General features: G+C 39.9%; 1 protein-coding gene across 2 annotated transcripts in view; it reads right to left on the reverse strand.

Moving 5' to 3' along the window:
* Nucleotides 1-228: 228 nt before the first annotated feature.
* The window catches only part of LOC308471407 (store-operated calcium entry regulator STIMATE-like), a 31,443-nt gene continuing 14,908 nt past the window's right edge, over nucleotides 229-16,763 (reverse strand). The window contains exons 3-8 of one of the 2 annotated variants that reach the window (XM_080995397.1): nucleotides 16,359-16,454; nucleotides 15,251-15,372; nucleotides 8,282-8,394; nucleotides 6,775-6,852; nucleotides 4,347-4,496; nucleotides 229-4,031 (exon numbers count right to left, since the gene is read on the reverse strand). In XM_080995397.1, coding sequence (XP_080851523.1) covers nucleotides 3,915-4,031; nucleotides 4,347-4,496; nucleotides 6,775-6,852; nucleotides 8,282-8,394; nucleotides 15,251-15,372; nucleotides 16,359-16,454 — 676 coding nt within the window. In that variant the 3' untranslated portion in view covers nucleotides 229-3,914. The remainder of the gene's footprint in view (nucleotides 4,032-4,346; nucleotides 4,497-6,774; nucleotides 6,853-8,281; nucleotides 8,395-15,250; nucleotides 15,373-16,358; nucleotides 16,455-16,763) is intronic. The other variant, XM_080995398.1, reaches the window with a different exon arrangement.

Raw genomic sequence — 16,763 nt, forward strand, 5'->3', positions numbered from 1 at the left:
GCAATTAGCCATGCACAGGGGCGAAGATGCCCAGATTTCAAAATAGGAAATGTTAAGGCTGAACAGCCCTCCTCCCACCGCTTTCCTTCCAGCAAGGCATAGCTGGAAACCAAGCACATGCTTGTGAGGGGAATGCCTTTGGAACACTTTGCATTGCTGTAGTTCGGTTCACAAATCAACGAGTATGAGGTCTTTTCCCTGAAGAGAAGCTTGTAACACATTTCCCCCCCAGCAACATTAACACACAGCATTTCATTTAAAGATCGTATGGGAGACACTAATATGTTTAAAAACAGAAAATGATGACTACATAACCACCACAGGATGTCCCAAATAATTATGTCGGGCACATGATATCATGCACAGTCAATGAGGCAAATCACGGTCTGTTTCATTTTTGGATCTCATCCATTTGGCAAGGGGAAACTGATAGTCTCTCCATTGAATTCAGCACACGGTACTATTTTTGTTTTAAGAGTAGAAAGAACTGGACCACATTAGTCACATTAGAATCAGGTTTCTCAAGCACAGACTGAAGTACACTTTTTTGTGACAAGATCTTTACAAATTGACCTTCAGAGTTCCACTTAGGTTTTGCCTACTTCCTCTGCCCTCTTCAAATTGCCAAAACTCACTGAAGAGCAAGCCAATACACCCAAAATCAATTTAAGGGCAAGCAAAAATGCAGCACTGTAAAGAACAAAACATAGCCAATTTCAGCTAGGCTGTATCCTGCCCCTGCCCCCATTCAAAATTATTGTTCCTTTATTCTATTGCACCTTTCCAAAAGTAATTAGTTTGTTTTACAGAAGAGCTTAGAGCAAAATTCAAGCCATTCTCCAACTTCTTCACATGTTAACTCTGATGTCATGTCGCAATGACCACTAGCTTTGACAGCTTTATGGATGTTTACAGACAACTGATCTAACAGCTGTGACAACCATGCGGGACCTCTGTACAGAAGCAGTGTGTACCTCTAAATACCAGCTACTGGGGACTTGACAGCAGAAGGCCATTAATTTGATGTCCCGCGTAACAGCTAGAGCAGCCTTTCTCAACCTTGGGTCCTCAGACATTGTTGGACTACAACTCCCAGCATCCCTAGCCGGCAAGGCCTGTGGTCAGGGATTATGGGAGTTGTAGTCCAACAACAAATGGGGAGCCGAAGTTGAGAAAGGCTGGCCTAGAGGAATCTGACTGCTGTGGGAAACATAGATCTAGATGCGACCCACAAAGGCAATTTTTATTGTTCTTAAATGTGGTCCATGCACACATATTGACATCTGAGCATTTTAAACCCATCTTTGGCCAGTACTGCTTCATCATGTCAAGCTGCAAGACACAAAAAGCACCGTGAAATACAACAATGCAGCAAAAAAGCTGAACAGAGTACCCTTTATTCTTTAGGTTTTTGAATTAAGCTGCTCTCCAATGCCTCATGCTATTCAATAAAATGGTAAATCTGAGGTCTCCTCCAAGTTGGAATATTTAACACAATTAAGGCTTTGGGTTCATTTTTTACAATTCCCCATCCCAACAATGTTTAAAACAGACATTTCACATAAATGAAGCCACAGGAAGAAATGAATAAAGTTAAGCTTTTGGATTTAGTCAGCTAGGTATTATTAAACTGAAAAATAAATAAATGGCCTACGGTTTCATCTCAGTTTGTTTCACTACCTCAGGTAAAGTAAATTAAATTGACAAATCATATCCGTATCTGCCATTCTGCAGAAATGAGATGCCATCCACACAATTTTGAGTCCCTGAATGAACTTTTAAAAATAGATTACAGGTATGGACTACCCCATCGGCACGGGGACCCAAGCATGAGGGAGAGAAGAGGTGCTTTAATCCTTTCCCCTCTGCTGTGGCCCCAATCCAGAGGAAGCCCATACATGTTATTTGCATATAAATCTTACTGAGGATAAGGATGTGGATGTATTGGGGAGAAGGCCTTCCATAAACATCTAATTTGTCCCCAAGAATCTCACAAAGGTGTGATGGAACCTGCCTTCAGGTGTGATTCTTGACAGAACAGGCATTTCCCCGCCTCCTAATAGAGGCTTCGCTTAACTTTATATTGAGATAAGCATCATTTCCCTTTGTTTTCAGCCTGAACACCAACATGTAACAAAGTATTGCAGATATGATGCTGTGCAAAAGAAACAACCCCCACCATTCATTATGTAGTTCCGAAACGCATCGCCCATTAAGATGCTTCTTATGGGCAGCATGGCAAGTGAGGCAAATGTCACTCCCCTCAGAACTACCGCTGTTAAGCTAGCAAAAAGCAACAATGGAGCCTTGCATTGTACCCCCCAAAGTCCAGTGATATCCCCCAACACCAGCTGCCTGTGTAGCCGACCGCACTTAAGACAGACTACACATATAAAAACTGTAAAAAAATATATCTGAAAAGTCCGAGCTCCTGTCGTTGAAAGTGTTGTAAGGCTTGAAATACAGTCTGATATTCAGATACCATAAATTACAGATTTGCATCCCCCCCCCCTTCTTATTCTGAAAACACTTTTGCTGTTTTGTTGTATCAAAGATTTAAATGAGCATGGAAAACTGCCAAATAGTAACTAGCATCAAAATAAGTCGTGGGCACCAAATCAGGTAGGCAAGTATTCCATTGACAAGAGAGATATTCTGAGTTACCATAGGATAGCAGAACAACAAAAGCAGCAACTACCATGATGTTGTTAATGGGCGAGTATATGCATTAGGTGCTGTTACCTCTGGCTGTTATTTTGTTCTTAGGAAATTGAGGAATGAGTTACTGCTAAAAGTGATCAGCACTCTTTGTAGCAGTAAGAAATGCTCTAAGGAAGAACAGAATTACAAATCCTGTTACATCACTATTCATAGCTGTCGATCACACGAAGGCCCACCTGTTATCGTTTCAAGGAAAGATTGTAATATCATATACATAGAAAAGGAATGTTGCTTCAGATTTGGAATAGCTGAGATATGGGCTCAGAAGACTTGCAAGCACTTAAGAAACCAACATTACTGAAGTCTCTAAAATGTTCAGCGACAAATAGAATTGCCAATTATTGTTGCTTTTATGCTAAAGTGCACAGGACCATGTATACACCAAATGGTCTTCAGGTCACAGAAGTGACCAGGGATTTAATCTGCCAACTACTTGCTGCCTTTCACTGTGTTTTGGTTTAGCCAGGCTTGCGCAGAGCTCCCATTCAAGGCCATGTGTAACTAGTAGCCACTTGGCCACCATTTCCCTTTGTCACATGACTCTCCTTTATATGACAGACACAATGAAAAAAATTTTCTTTTTGCTGCAAGTTTTTGACCTTTTCACCACACACAGAAAGTAACAACATAATATTCTTTGACAAACACAATCCTTAAATATCCCAGTATGAAAATATAACTTAAATATAAAAGTTCAAATAGGTTAGAGGAGCTTTGGGGTAGGGGGTGGGGCAACTTTGACAGCCAAAAGTACCCTTAAGAAGTAAAGTTACATAAGAATATTAAGTTACGATTTGTAACTGCAAAACTATTCTGTCCTAGGAATATGTTGCAAAAGCCTTTTTTTTAGTAATAAAACATACTGATTCAAATGTTGTTAATCCGACGTCTCTCTCATAATATCGTTCAGGAACCATAGCAGAAACAATGGTGCTCTATGGCACCTTTTTCAAAAGGGTCGCGTACAAATCACCTTGGTAACAAGAATTTTTCCACCCATGATGAAAAGGTACTCTTGCATATTTGGTCAGTGTTTCCATAGTGCAACTGAACAGGTAGCTTTCCTCACTATCCATGTTCTGTTTCTTCTGAGTCAGTTTCCAGGCAATAAGCATAGTGTTGCCAAGTGAAAAATCCACTGTCCATAGAAGCATCTGTCACAAAACCTGCAAATGTGCAGGCCACAGAATCTGTCATACAGGCAGACCAAATCGATGCTTCTTTTTCTTTACAGACTTTAAGTTAGTCAGTCTCCGAAGATCCTCTTCAACATCTGATTCTTCCATTTCATCGTCTGCTGAAATTAGGATCTATAGGCAAAATTTTGACATGCAATTAGACACAACTCGTATTTGTTTTCCCTCACTCACCCAAAAGTATCTTCAAATGCAAACACACTTTTATAAGGGGGAGAGGGAAGTGTTGTAAGCTAAACAAGTAGTATGTATGAGTCACTTGGGTCTTTAAGTAACTATTGACCTTGCCCTTTATCAACACTGCAAAAAGGAGTAGATACAGTACCATTATTGGAATAAAAGCAAAAGCTAAAGTTACATAAGGTTGCGCCATCACTCCCTTCTCATTTGCTTACTGTAAACTATAGGAATAGCAAATGCAGAACTTGCCTCTGACTCAGACTCTTCGTGTGAGGCTGCTCTCCTGTATCGAACTTTGCTTCCATTCCTTGAATCCTGCCCAGCTTCTTTTTCTTCAAGTTTAGCTTTTGTTTTCCCTTTCTTCATAAGGAAGTTATCAACTACCCAGAACATGAATGCCTGTTATGATGGAGAAGTCAGTGTTAAGTGCTATCTGTCATTCAATCTATAAGACAGCAGTCATATTTAAGAGACTTACAGTAAAGACTCTGTATCTATCTATATCTATCATCTATCTATCTATCTATCTATCTATCTATCTATCTATCATCTCTCTATCTACAGTGGTACCTCGGGTTAAGAACTTAATTCGTTCCAGAGGTCCATACTTAACCTGAAACTGTTCTTAACCTGAAGCACCACTTTAGCTAATGGGGCCTCCTGCTGCTGCCGCGCCACCGGAGCACAATTTCTGTTCTCATTCTGAAGCAAAGTTCTTAACCTGAAGCACTATTTATGGGTTAGCGGAGTCTGTAACCTGAAGCGTATGTAACCTGAAGCGTATGTAACCCGAGGTACCACTGCATCTATCTATCTATCTATCTATCTATCTATCTACACACACACACACAAATAAAGTTAAATGGGCCACTAAGAATGCTGAGCACCTTAAACTTGTGTTCAGCAGCTTCAATTATAAAGAAAACATGAAGGAGATGTTTCAAAAAGGAGTAGTCAACTTGGTGCCCTCTCAGATGTCGTTGGATTCCAAATCCCATCAACCTCAGCTTTCCTGGTCGATGGCTAGGGATGATGGGAGTTATAGTCTACAACATCGGGAAGGTACCCAGGTGTAGCACATTTCACTACATGCTTAGAAAATAAAAAATTGGTTTTAGTGGATTAGAATATTGAACAAAAACTCATTTCTATATGAGAATTATTATACCCGTAGTGAATGTTCACATTTCTCCTGTATAATTACTCAGCAGGTAAGATAATGCAAAGAAAAAACTACCAAGACAACAGAAGTACAAAAAACTATCCACTTTTATATTAGCAAACATATATTTAAATTGAGTGCCCTCTGATGTGGCTCATGATTGCAAAAATAAAGAGTGGCAGACAGATTGACTGGAAATATGTGCCAGCTTCAGATTTGGTATTCACTGAAGACTCTGAGTTAGGACTTTGCTGCACTTTGAAGTGTCTTGCTGAATATTGATTAGATTATCCTTTAAATGTTTTAGTCACACATGTTATCAGATGTGAGATACATGAGATAGTGACCCATCTATTATAAATGCTGCTTCTGGAAAGATCAGCTGCACAAGGCTGCACATATTTCATTTATGAAAGTTATTTATCTGAGTGCAGCAATGGGAGCACAGTGGTGTGTAAAAGCATCCTGTTGTCCTCCTGACTTGAGGCAAGATCTTAATTTTGACATATGAAACCTTACTCAATTTGTGCCTGGTGCAAAACTGCTTCCTCTTTTAAAATATTTCAAGAGCGAAAAGCCCCATGCCCAACTACACTGTACACAGTTGTTCCCTTGAGCCACTTGAAAAGTCAGATGATGGTCAAGCATTTTAAAACTGATTGTAACGGAGAAGCACATGAAATACAAAATACAGCTGGTTAACTTATGAAATAACAGCATTAAACAGCAAAGTATCATAATTATTCATAGCTCCCAATGTTGTGTAAATATAAGTGCATATTAGCAGTATAGCAGTAATATTTAATGCTGTATTGTTTTTAACACTCGATTGGGAGCCGCCCAGAGTGGCTGGGGAAACTCAGCCAGATGGGTGGGGTATTAATAATAAATAATAATAATAATAATAATAATAATAATAATAATAATAATAGAAAACTATGGACAGAAACATACTGTTTGGCACAAAAAGCAAATAGTGCTACACTTAGCAATGTGGTCATTGTTTAGTGTGCATCTGCACGTACTTCCAACAGAACGTGTGCAGATCTTCAGGAGCCTTTACTTGTGTAAGAAAAATGCCCCTTTAAAATAAGCACGCTTAGCTTCACGGAGTAGTGGAACACAGTCAAAGAACAGACAAGCAGCTCAAATCAATTTATGTGCCTCAATCTGAATGGGAGTTAAATCAATTTTAAAAATGATTTCTGATTATTCCCTACTTTTGAAAGCAAAGTGTGTATGTGCATGGGGGGCGGTTCCCACTTATCCATTAATGTTCTTACAATCACCATAATGGAAGAGAAACCACTATTTCTTTGAAGAGGATTTAGAAATGATGAAAAAATTGATACCTGTCCTACAACTAAATGCTATGTTCAAAGCCAATTAACCTTTTACATTTTTATGGCATCAGCTTTTTATGTTCTGTCAAGTGCCACTGCAATGTATTTGCACTCCCAAGTATAAATATTTTTAAACACACTAAATATCCAGAAAACATTTGTTTATACCAACATTTACAAAGAAGGGGACTATTAGCATGACAATAGCCAGCTCCAACTGAGGATTCTTTATAGGATTCAATACAGCTACCTGCAAAGAGAGAAAGAAGCACATTAATATTATGGAATTACATACATGTACAACTGAGTTTTCAGGTTATCTTTTTTCACTGTATGTGGCATCAAGTTAAAGGGACGTGGGGTTGGGAAGAGCTGAGGGGACAGAAATGAAATAGTTTTTACTGAGTGAAATCCAACATTATGTGACTGAACTTTTTTCAGAGCATGAGAGGGCTGCAAGGAAGGCAAAGATGGTGAAGTCCTCTTGCAGGAGTGGAAGTCTGTTCCACTCATGCACAGATACCATTGGATACAACCTATACAGTGGTGCCCCGCAAGACGAATGCCTCGCAAGACGAAAAACTTGCTAGACGAAAGGGTTTAGCGATTTTTGAGTCGTTCCGCAAGACGAATTTCCCTATGGGCTTGCTTCGCAAGACGAAACGTCTTGCGAGTTCTTGCGAGTTTGTTTCCTTTTTCTTAAAGCCGCTAAGCCGTTAATAGCCGCTAAGCCGCTAATAGCCGTGCTTCGCAAGACGCAAAAACCGCAAGACGAAGAGACTCGCGGAACGGATTAATTTCGTCTTGCGAGGCACCACTGTAGTATAATGACGATATTAGGTTTGTTCTTAAATGATGTTAAGATGTGTACCTATTTCACTAGGGTTTGAAATAATAAATTGAACATTAAACATATCCGGACATTTAATTGCTTTAATCTGCAATGATTAAAAAGCACTGTTGGTCAGCAACAAGTGTATTTTGAAATAAATGGCCTAGGAAATACTATTCAAAGCCCTGAATAGTGTTAGCTCCAAGAACCAGAGACCTCTGCATCTGGAACTTCTTTATACAAGGCAGATCGATAGTTGCAGGCCTTGCAATTTTCTAGTCAGCTTCATGAAAGCAGAATTCAGAAAAAGGATCAAACTGGAAAAAGAGGGGTGGTGGAAACTGCATGTAGTTGCAGAACATATAGGCATGTCACCTGCTTCTAGTTTACCATGTGATCTATTAATTTTTCATATTTTTCATATTTAGATGCTTGGCACTGCCCTAGAGTCTATGATAAGATCCTATTCACTATCTGGGAGTCTACCATCACATATACAGATTTTAGCCGACAATGTCATACCCAAAGAAGTCCCATTGACGTCAATGGACTTAAGCTTGCCATTGATTTCAGGTAGTCTACTCAGAGTATGACTTAGTTGAAAGAACCTGAGAGAATACATTGTAACTGAAACATCTACTCAACAGGACAGAAGGAAGGTTTTTGAATAAATGGTTATTCATACCCTACAAATTCAATAGGGTATCTTACTATTAAGGCTTAGCCACCACAAATATTTTCAGTTGTTGGCACAGGACTAGTCTCATTGAATTAAATTATAGCACTGGTTACTATATGGTCTGTCTATCTCTCTATCTATTAAATATATGTATATCAAGATTCAAACCTCTTTCCACTGAGGTATTAGGAGAACTATGATGATGATGGTTTTCTCAAACATCATGATGACTATGTACAATGCACACTGGCCCACCCAAGCACTGCACTGAAGGGGGTCACCTACAAAACAAAACACAAATGGTTAGCAAGCAAGCAAGCTTAAATCGCATCTGAGTAGCTAGGAAGACACTATGAAATCTTTAGCAAAACTACTAGATTCTTGGTTATCACTTATTTGGAAACAAAACTGTTTAATCTCATTCTAAGACAGATTTACATGATTTCAGAAGTTGAAACTGAACACACACAAAGGTGGAAGCATTCATTTCTCATGTGCCCTGAGGGCTCCTCTAACATTCTGTGTTTACAAAATGAACCTACCCCTAAACAAAAAACCCCCACCACCTTTCATGTTGTGTCGTGTGTGGCAAATGGCTGCATCTTCTAATCAAAACTTAAAATGTAATACACACACTGTCTCTGGACTGAGCAAACAAAAAACGAAAACTAACCTCCTGTAATAGTGACTAACCAGTGACTGTTACAAAACACCAAACAGCTAACTGCAATAGCACTTATAACAATTTTTTAAAAAAAGACTCTTCACGTTATCTGTGCCTTCTTACGACACGTGTGTGTTCAGCCTAATCCTGAAACCTTTCATCACATCATCAAGGGTGCTGCCCATTCCTTCAAAGTTGTTAACAAAAATACTGAAAGGTAATGGACCCTTCACTAAACTTCTGCAAAATGTCACTGGGTAGCTTTTCACAGTTTAGTGCCCATACAAATGAGTCACTATTCTTCCTCTATGGAGGTCAAATCCGGGATTTGCAGCCATGACTTCAAAAGAGAAGGCTTATAAGAAATGAGGGGACTAGTAAAATGAAAGTTCAAAAGAGACAAAGCTCTCTAGAATACTTGAAGGTTATTCAAATCCATAATAACATAGCTGTCAATTCCCCCCCCCCCCTTTTTAAGGGAAATTCCATTATTCCAATAGGATTCCTCGCAAGAAAAGGGAAAAGTTGACAGCTATGCATAATAATTGAAGCTCAGCTGCAATGTATGCCCTAGATGTGGAAAGTGCCATCAAGCTCAGGAAGACACCAGCATAGTGAATGAGCTGCGTCAAATATACCAGAGGGCATTCCCCCATAAAAATGGAAGCCTTGACAAAATGAGAAGAAAAAGGAACGCAAGGAGAAGAAAAAGGAGAAGAAAAAGGAAAATGAGAAGAAAAAGGAACGCAAGAAGAAATGCTATCAAACAAAAAATGGGAAAGAAGGAAAAAATGGAAAAAAGAGATTTGGCAGAACAAGGAAATTTGGTAGAACAAATTGATATAATACATAGAATTAGTAACTATGACTGATAAACTAAGGAATAAGGATGAGTTAAAGGTCAGTATAGTTAAAGCTATGGTTTTCCCAGTAGTGATGTATGGAAGTGAGAGCTGGATCATAAAGAAGGCTGATCGCCGAAGAATTGATGCTTTTGAATTATGGTGCTGGAGGAGACCCTTGAGAGTCCCATGGACTGCAAGAAGATCAAACGCATCCATTCTTAAGGAAATCAGCCCTGAGTGCTCACTGGAAGGACAGATCGTGAAGCTGAGGCTCCAGTACTTTGGCCACCTCATGAGAAGAGAAGACTCCCTGGAAAAGACCCTGGTGTTGGGAAAGATGGAGGGCACAAGGAGAAGGGGACGACAGAGCTTCCTTATTTGCGTGGTTGTTTTCCCATGTACAGAAGACAAGCTTGTTAAGATTGACACTATTCACTCCTCTCTAGTCTACTAGGATCATATTAATATCTCAAACATAGCTGCTGTACAACCCATCACATTCTCAATACTATTTACAATTATTTAGCTGAAGCCGCAATAGGATTCTTTGGAGTTTTTAATTATCTTACTGCTCTGGAGGGAAATGGACTACCTGAAACAGGCTAGTACAAATTTGGGTTTTTTAAAAAAGCAAACAAACCCGGTGGAGTTGAGTCTTCCTGTTTACTCACATATGAGAATTGGATAAGAGGACGAAGCACTAGCTAAAATACGAGTTTTAAAAAGCTTCTGCACATGATCTGATTTGCTGTAATGGTTCTCAATAAGCAGTGTCAGCACAACTAGAATGCAGCTATTTCTTATGATATTTCCCTCTCTGCTTTCAAGTCAGTTTCGTGGTATCTTCAAATACAGACTAACAGCTGAGCCTGAGAACGCTGCAATGGAAACTCGAATACCTTCAAACAGCTGTAATGTGGAATGGGCCCTGGTCATTTCCTTTTCTGGCATGGCTTTGAAAGACATGCACCAGATATTTTACTTGCTGGTCTTGATGTTTATAATCTTTTTTTATGTCAGTGCTATATAACACTTGAGCACTTAACGCTTTGAAGTCTGGAAATTTCTAATAAAGAGTGTTGTTGAAGTATATCCCATGCACCGCCAATTAAATATATAACTCTGTCTAGAGTTAATTACAGATTATTAATAAACATTTAAGCAATAAAAATTCAAGCCTCTTTCTCCAGTCCAGATTTTGAATTGGTATATTGGGAACCAGCTCTCTTTGTTCAATGGAATTTGGAATATACCCACAGCTCTCTCTATTTGCAGGTTAGTACCCCATTTTTAATATATCTTAATGCTTCAATAGTAACATTTAAAATATACAATCTTTGTATAGGATTTCTCTCATCCCCCCCTCAATGCAGCATAGTTCCCTTTTTCTATTGCTGTTCCCCACAGAAACACCGGAAGAGACAAACATTTCTTTGTGGCTCCAAATACTCTCCTGATCAAGATCCTTCAGGTCCCTTTTTGGAGCATCTTGCCAGAAAAGAAGTCACTCAGAAGGATATACAAGACGCAGACCAACTCACTCCCAAACCCAATTTTCTTTTCCAATTGACACTCAATATTCTTAGTGGCTACTGGATGCAAGAGAGCATGCTCATTTCTCATGGGGCAGTGAGGAATTCTGTGTATTCCTGCAAACCTTGAAATTCTCCCACATGAAGACAGCAATCCTTCATATATTTTTCTGGAGTCAATGAGACTCATGTTAAATTACATGCATGTACTGTCATGCATGGGTGCCTCCTGTCACCCAATGTAGCAAATCTCATTATTCCACAGTACCTTCAGATGCACACACCTCACAATTCCTATACAGTGGACCCTCCGGATACAAACTTAATTTGTTTCGGGGGTCCTTAAGTACCCCGAAATGTCCACAACGTGAGGTGCCGCTTCTGCGCACGGCACGATAGAGCGCTTCTGTGCATGCAGTGAAACCCGGAAGTATACACTTCCAGGTTTGCCGTGTTCACAACCCGAAAGTTACATTACCCGAGGGTCCACTGTATAGAACTAAGCAAAGTGTGAAGCAAGAAGAAGGGCCACACTTAAAGAACACACTAAGCTGCCTTTCCTTAGCCTCTTTTCCCTTCTTTTCTTCACATGTACTAAAGACACATTTTGGCAACTTGCAAGTTACAAGGGATTCCAGCTGCCATTAAAAAAGAAGAAGCAAGTTTATGTATTTTGCTTTGGCAGAGCTCAGGCTTTCAAAATTGTATTTCGTGGCCCCTTCCCTTCTGCTCACTCGCACTACAAGTCTGGTGGGAAGCGGGTTGTGTTTTATCTGTTTTATATTGTATAGAGATCTTAGGATTTATCCAGGTGCTTGTGAAATAAAATTATTATTAGTCAGTCATGAGAAACTCATTATCTGTGTATCAAATACTGGTTGAAAGCTATTCCACCATTTTCAGAGGAAATAAACAGCTTTACTTAAATATCATGGGAAGGGAACCAAAATTTGAGGGCTGTTTCTCTTTCTACACTACATTCTACACTGCATGTCTCCCTTACCGCAGGAATTCCCTCACCAGAGAAGTGTCCTGATAAACAGGTAGGGAAGCCAAAGCAGGAATTAGTTTCTTGATGCTGGCGTCAGTTTAGAAAACCCTCACTTATATGCCCAACTTCCTCATTACAGATACATACAAGTATGAATGGACCTGTGTACAAAAGATAAATGCAAAAGTCATTGTTGCACTGCTTAGTCTCAGGTTAAAGTAGGAATAGTAGTAAGACTTTCAAACAAATAAAAGTATTTCCCTCCCCCAATAAACGTTTCAAGACTGGAACAGAAATTTAGTAGCCTCCGTTTTAGAATAGCTTAGCAGTTGGTGTACAAAATCCATTTTGCACAGCCCAAGTTTACCTTAACTGAATGACAGGAGGCCAAGAAGAAAAGACAACAGCCGATAATTCGGCGGATGCTGCCTTTCCATTCAAAGCATTGCTCAATTGCAAGCATTGCAAGGACTGACCTGAAGGGCCCTGCCCTCCTTCTCTCCACCTGGCTTGGGGAGGGGCCTGACAGGCTCCATAAAGAACTGCTGCTGCTGCTGCTGAGCAGAGAGGGCTCTGTTTCCGTTTTTTAAAATTGCTTTTTTTTATCTATGTCATTTTATATTGTGATTGATATTAATGCTGTATTCTTAGTTTTAGATTTTATGATTTATGTGGAAATTGTTTTCTATTTGGTTGTGTACTTTTGGTTGTGTTTTATTTACTGCTTGTGACTTCTGTTATGTTGGTAAGTATGTAAATCTTGTCATGTTGTAAGCCGCCTAGAGCATTTGTTTAACTATGGAAAGGCGGCATACAAATAAAATGATGATGGTAATGAATGCAGACATAATGCTGCCACTCTTTTAAATATGGTTAAAAGATTGGAAGAGGATTGCACACTTCCACCTCTTATGCTTATTACATGTAGATATAAATTCTGTGTGATGGTGTTAACCATTGTATAAGCATTACATCTGCACCAACCCCTGGAGGATCAACTTCAAGTGTTAAGCTCTGTTTGAAAGCTGACTGATCAGCATCTGTACAGACGTAATGCTGCACTGTAGCTAATGCTGACAAAATAAAGGAGAATTTACATGGAAGAGAGTAGGAAGCTTGCAAGGCTACAGCCCAAGGGTGGACAATGTGATGCAAACTACACTTGCCATCATTCCTGACCACAGGTCAGAAAATGCACACATGCATTTTAGCAGTTTCTTGGTTCTCACTTATTATGTTACTTTTGTTCTCTGCTGAAATAGTAGCACCCATATGTAATATAACTATCAATCAAATGAGGCTGTGAAAGAAATACAAGTGCCAGCGTTTAGACTCAGACTTCCCTCACTCTCCCCATGCAACTCAATCTGCCATATCACCAGCAGCTCCTCCTGCATATGTTGAGGTATCAATTCTCTTCCCAAGACACTATCAAATTAAATCCATAAAAAGACAGGCTTTTAATATGAGAACAGAGTTGTTGTCCTACTGAAGTAATATCAAGCTATCGCTAGGGATCAAATGATACATCTAGGAAAGTGAATGAGCTCATAGGAGGCAATCTGAAAATGCAAGAAAGGTCAGGGAGTGTTTCATTAGTTAACTCAGGGGGGAAAAGAATGCTCATTTTCCTAATCTTAAGCATGAATTAAAATACTCTCTTCCTTTAGTCTACTTCCCACCTGGCACTTTTGAAACAGAGGAAGCTTTGCAGAGCAGTTTGTGATATTGCAAGAGATTTCTGCGCAGAGTCAGAAATCCCACTGGGCATGCCTAAAGTTCATCTCTGGAACTTGGCCAAAACTGCACTGCTGAACCTCAGTAATTCTGACTTTTGATCTCCAAGGCATCCTAAACACTTTCAGGACTTAAGTGCAAAGACATTTATTTCTCAATCTAATATGAGCAGGGAGCAAATCTCTTTGCAAGGAGGAAGAGTTATTATTTTTTTTGCATCTGGAGTCTCCCTGAATCCACTACCCAACTGAAAGTAGTGGGGGAAGAAATGAATACTGGGCTCAGGAAAATCTGAGACAAAGATAAACCCAGTGACTGTACAAAGCCATTTCACCCGAGGAGAAAAGCACATCCATGAGCTCAAGACTCCCTATTGGGTTAAGAATAGAAGGACTTTCCAGGATCTCCTAGATGCAGGATGCTTTGAGGGTGGATAGTAAGAAATTCAATTTAGACACGATTCAGCATTGAAATATTTCCACCAAGTCAGGGAGAGGCTTCACATGAGCCTGTGATAGTCTTCTCTTTTTCTTTATCCAATACAGGGAAGAATGGGGATGTGCTGGGTAGTTCTTCCCCGCCTGCAACAGGGAGCCTGTTGTGTTTGTGGATGCTGCCTGTAGAATTTAGAATCTGCACATTTAGAGTTCTAAATTGTACAGGATGCTTTAACAGATACAGCAAGTCTCCTACTGCAGTTGGGTATGGAGATGAGACAGAGGGGGAGAACCCGTGAGTAGAGATTTACTGTGTATTATTCCAGGTCCAAATTATTATATATTTCATGCTTGTAACGTGAGTGGTATTTTACAAAAACACAAGAGGATAGGTCTTTCAATCTAAAATTTGACGTAGGAGACAAAGGAAGGGAAATGGATGCAGGGGAAAACAGAAGAAAAATATTTACTATTTCAATTACATAGTATTAATGACACTAGGGGATGGGGACTAGCGGGTGAAGGCTTCACACAGCAGGTGGGTTGTGAGCTGGTATCTGAAGGAAGTAAGAGAAGGGGGCATTAACGTTTAACTGATTCTGGGAGGCAGTTCTAATCGTAAGGGACAAAAGGTGGAGTCATCTGAGAGAGCAGAAGACTAAAGTCCTTATGTCTCAATGCTGGAAAAAACCCAGATCTGTTGCAGACCACAGCCATCATTCTCAGCCAGCTGATGTGCTGCTTTCTGATTGCTTTGTTAGGAGATTCACTCCAGCTTGCATCTTGGCAATGTATAGCAATCAAATATCTGCACCTTTGGAAATCAGTTGCAGGTGCTGATATGCCAAATACATTAAAACTGCCCATCTAGTAAGTTATTTAAGCAGCTCAGCCCCAAAAGAATTCCTTTCTAAGGCATCAAAATCTTTACCATATTCACCAAAGCGAAGGGACTCCCACTGCTGCCATTCAACAATGCTGTTTACTGCCCGCACACCAGCGTAAATTAGCAGCATTCCCAAGGTGGCATCCAGCAGAAAGTTGATAAGGTACCTAAAGGGATAAGAAAAATACACAAAAGAAATAGGACAGATCTGAGGCCTATGTAGCTGCCATAATCAAAATTCCAATCCATATGACTCTCAGCCATCACCACCACCTAGATCTTTGCCTTTCACAGCGCTGTCACGTATTCAAGATGCCTAGCAACTTAATCACACAGTAATTTTAAGATATGCTACTCTTCATTCTTCATTTTTAGTGGTCAGGTAGCAAGCTTACGTATGCAGTGACACACTCAAGGGCTAGTGCAGTACAGTGGTTACCATGTTGGACTAGGACCAGGGCAATCCAGATTCAAATCCCTGCTTAGTCATTAGGCATGCTAGATATACTTGGTCCAGTCACTCATTTTGAGCTTTAGTCTTCCTCATAGAGCAATTGCTAAGATAAAAATCTATGTGCATGTAGATGCTCAAATGCAAAAGCGCAAGCAAAAAGTCAATAGAAGTTCTGTTTGAAGTGGATTTTTTTTAATAAAAAAACACACACTACATGAATACATTACTGTGGAATGAGAGGCTAGATGGAATAAGACATTTGGATTGATCAACCTGGATGCATAAATTTGAGCTATTATTATACTAGAGCCCACCAGAGGTCACTATTGTCCTGGAAAACAATCAAGCTGTGACTGATTATCTCTATTTCCCAGCTTTTCTGACAGAACTGCTCCATCTGGAGGAATATTAGCGTTTCAGAGTTAGGGTTTATCATTTGAAGGGACTTGTGCATTGCAGGAAAGAAGTAGCTGGATGCTGTTCTGCACTACAAGGATGTTTATGAAGCATCTGACTTGCTGGCCCGACCAAGCAGGATCCTACTTCATTGATTTCTAACTTAGTTTGTGGGGCAGGGATCTAAATTTAAACTTTGTTGGACCAATATTTCTAAACCTTGTTGGCTATTATTCTAAAACAGCACGCAGAGTGGTTCTATAAAGCATTGTGCGCACGCGCGCGCACACACACACTACTTACAGTGAACAAGGGTCCTCTTCAGTAAGGTCTGATAAATACACATTGGCAAAGTGGATGAACAACATCCCTATGGCTTGTTTGGAGGTATCCAAAAACCTACAGGAAGTTTAAAAAGTGATCATCACATGAAACACAGACCATACAGATCTCCTCATCTAAAACTGCAAGTTCTTAGAAAGATACCAAGGGTGCAGTAGCAGTTTTGAACTTTTTATCCAGGAGACGAGAGACCCATTTCAGCCCAAATAATGCATTTCTTCATGGGGAACCTTCCAGGGGGCGGCATGCTAATAAGGTGGGGTAGTGGCAAAAGTGAAGACTGGCAGGTTTGAGAACTACGTCCCAGCAACACAAAAAGTCACAGGTTTCTCTAGAAATTCCCCCCTTCTATCCTCCATCAAAGTG

This window comes from Podarcis pityusensis, assembly GCF_964106645.2.
Source record: "Podarcis pityusensis genome assembly, chromosome: 2".
In the NCBI taxonomy this organism is placed as follows: domain Eukaryota; kingdom Metazoa; phylum Chordata; class Lepidosauria; order Squamata; family Lacertidae; genus Podarcis; species Podarcis pityusensis.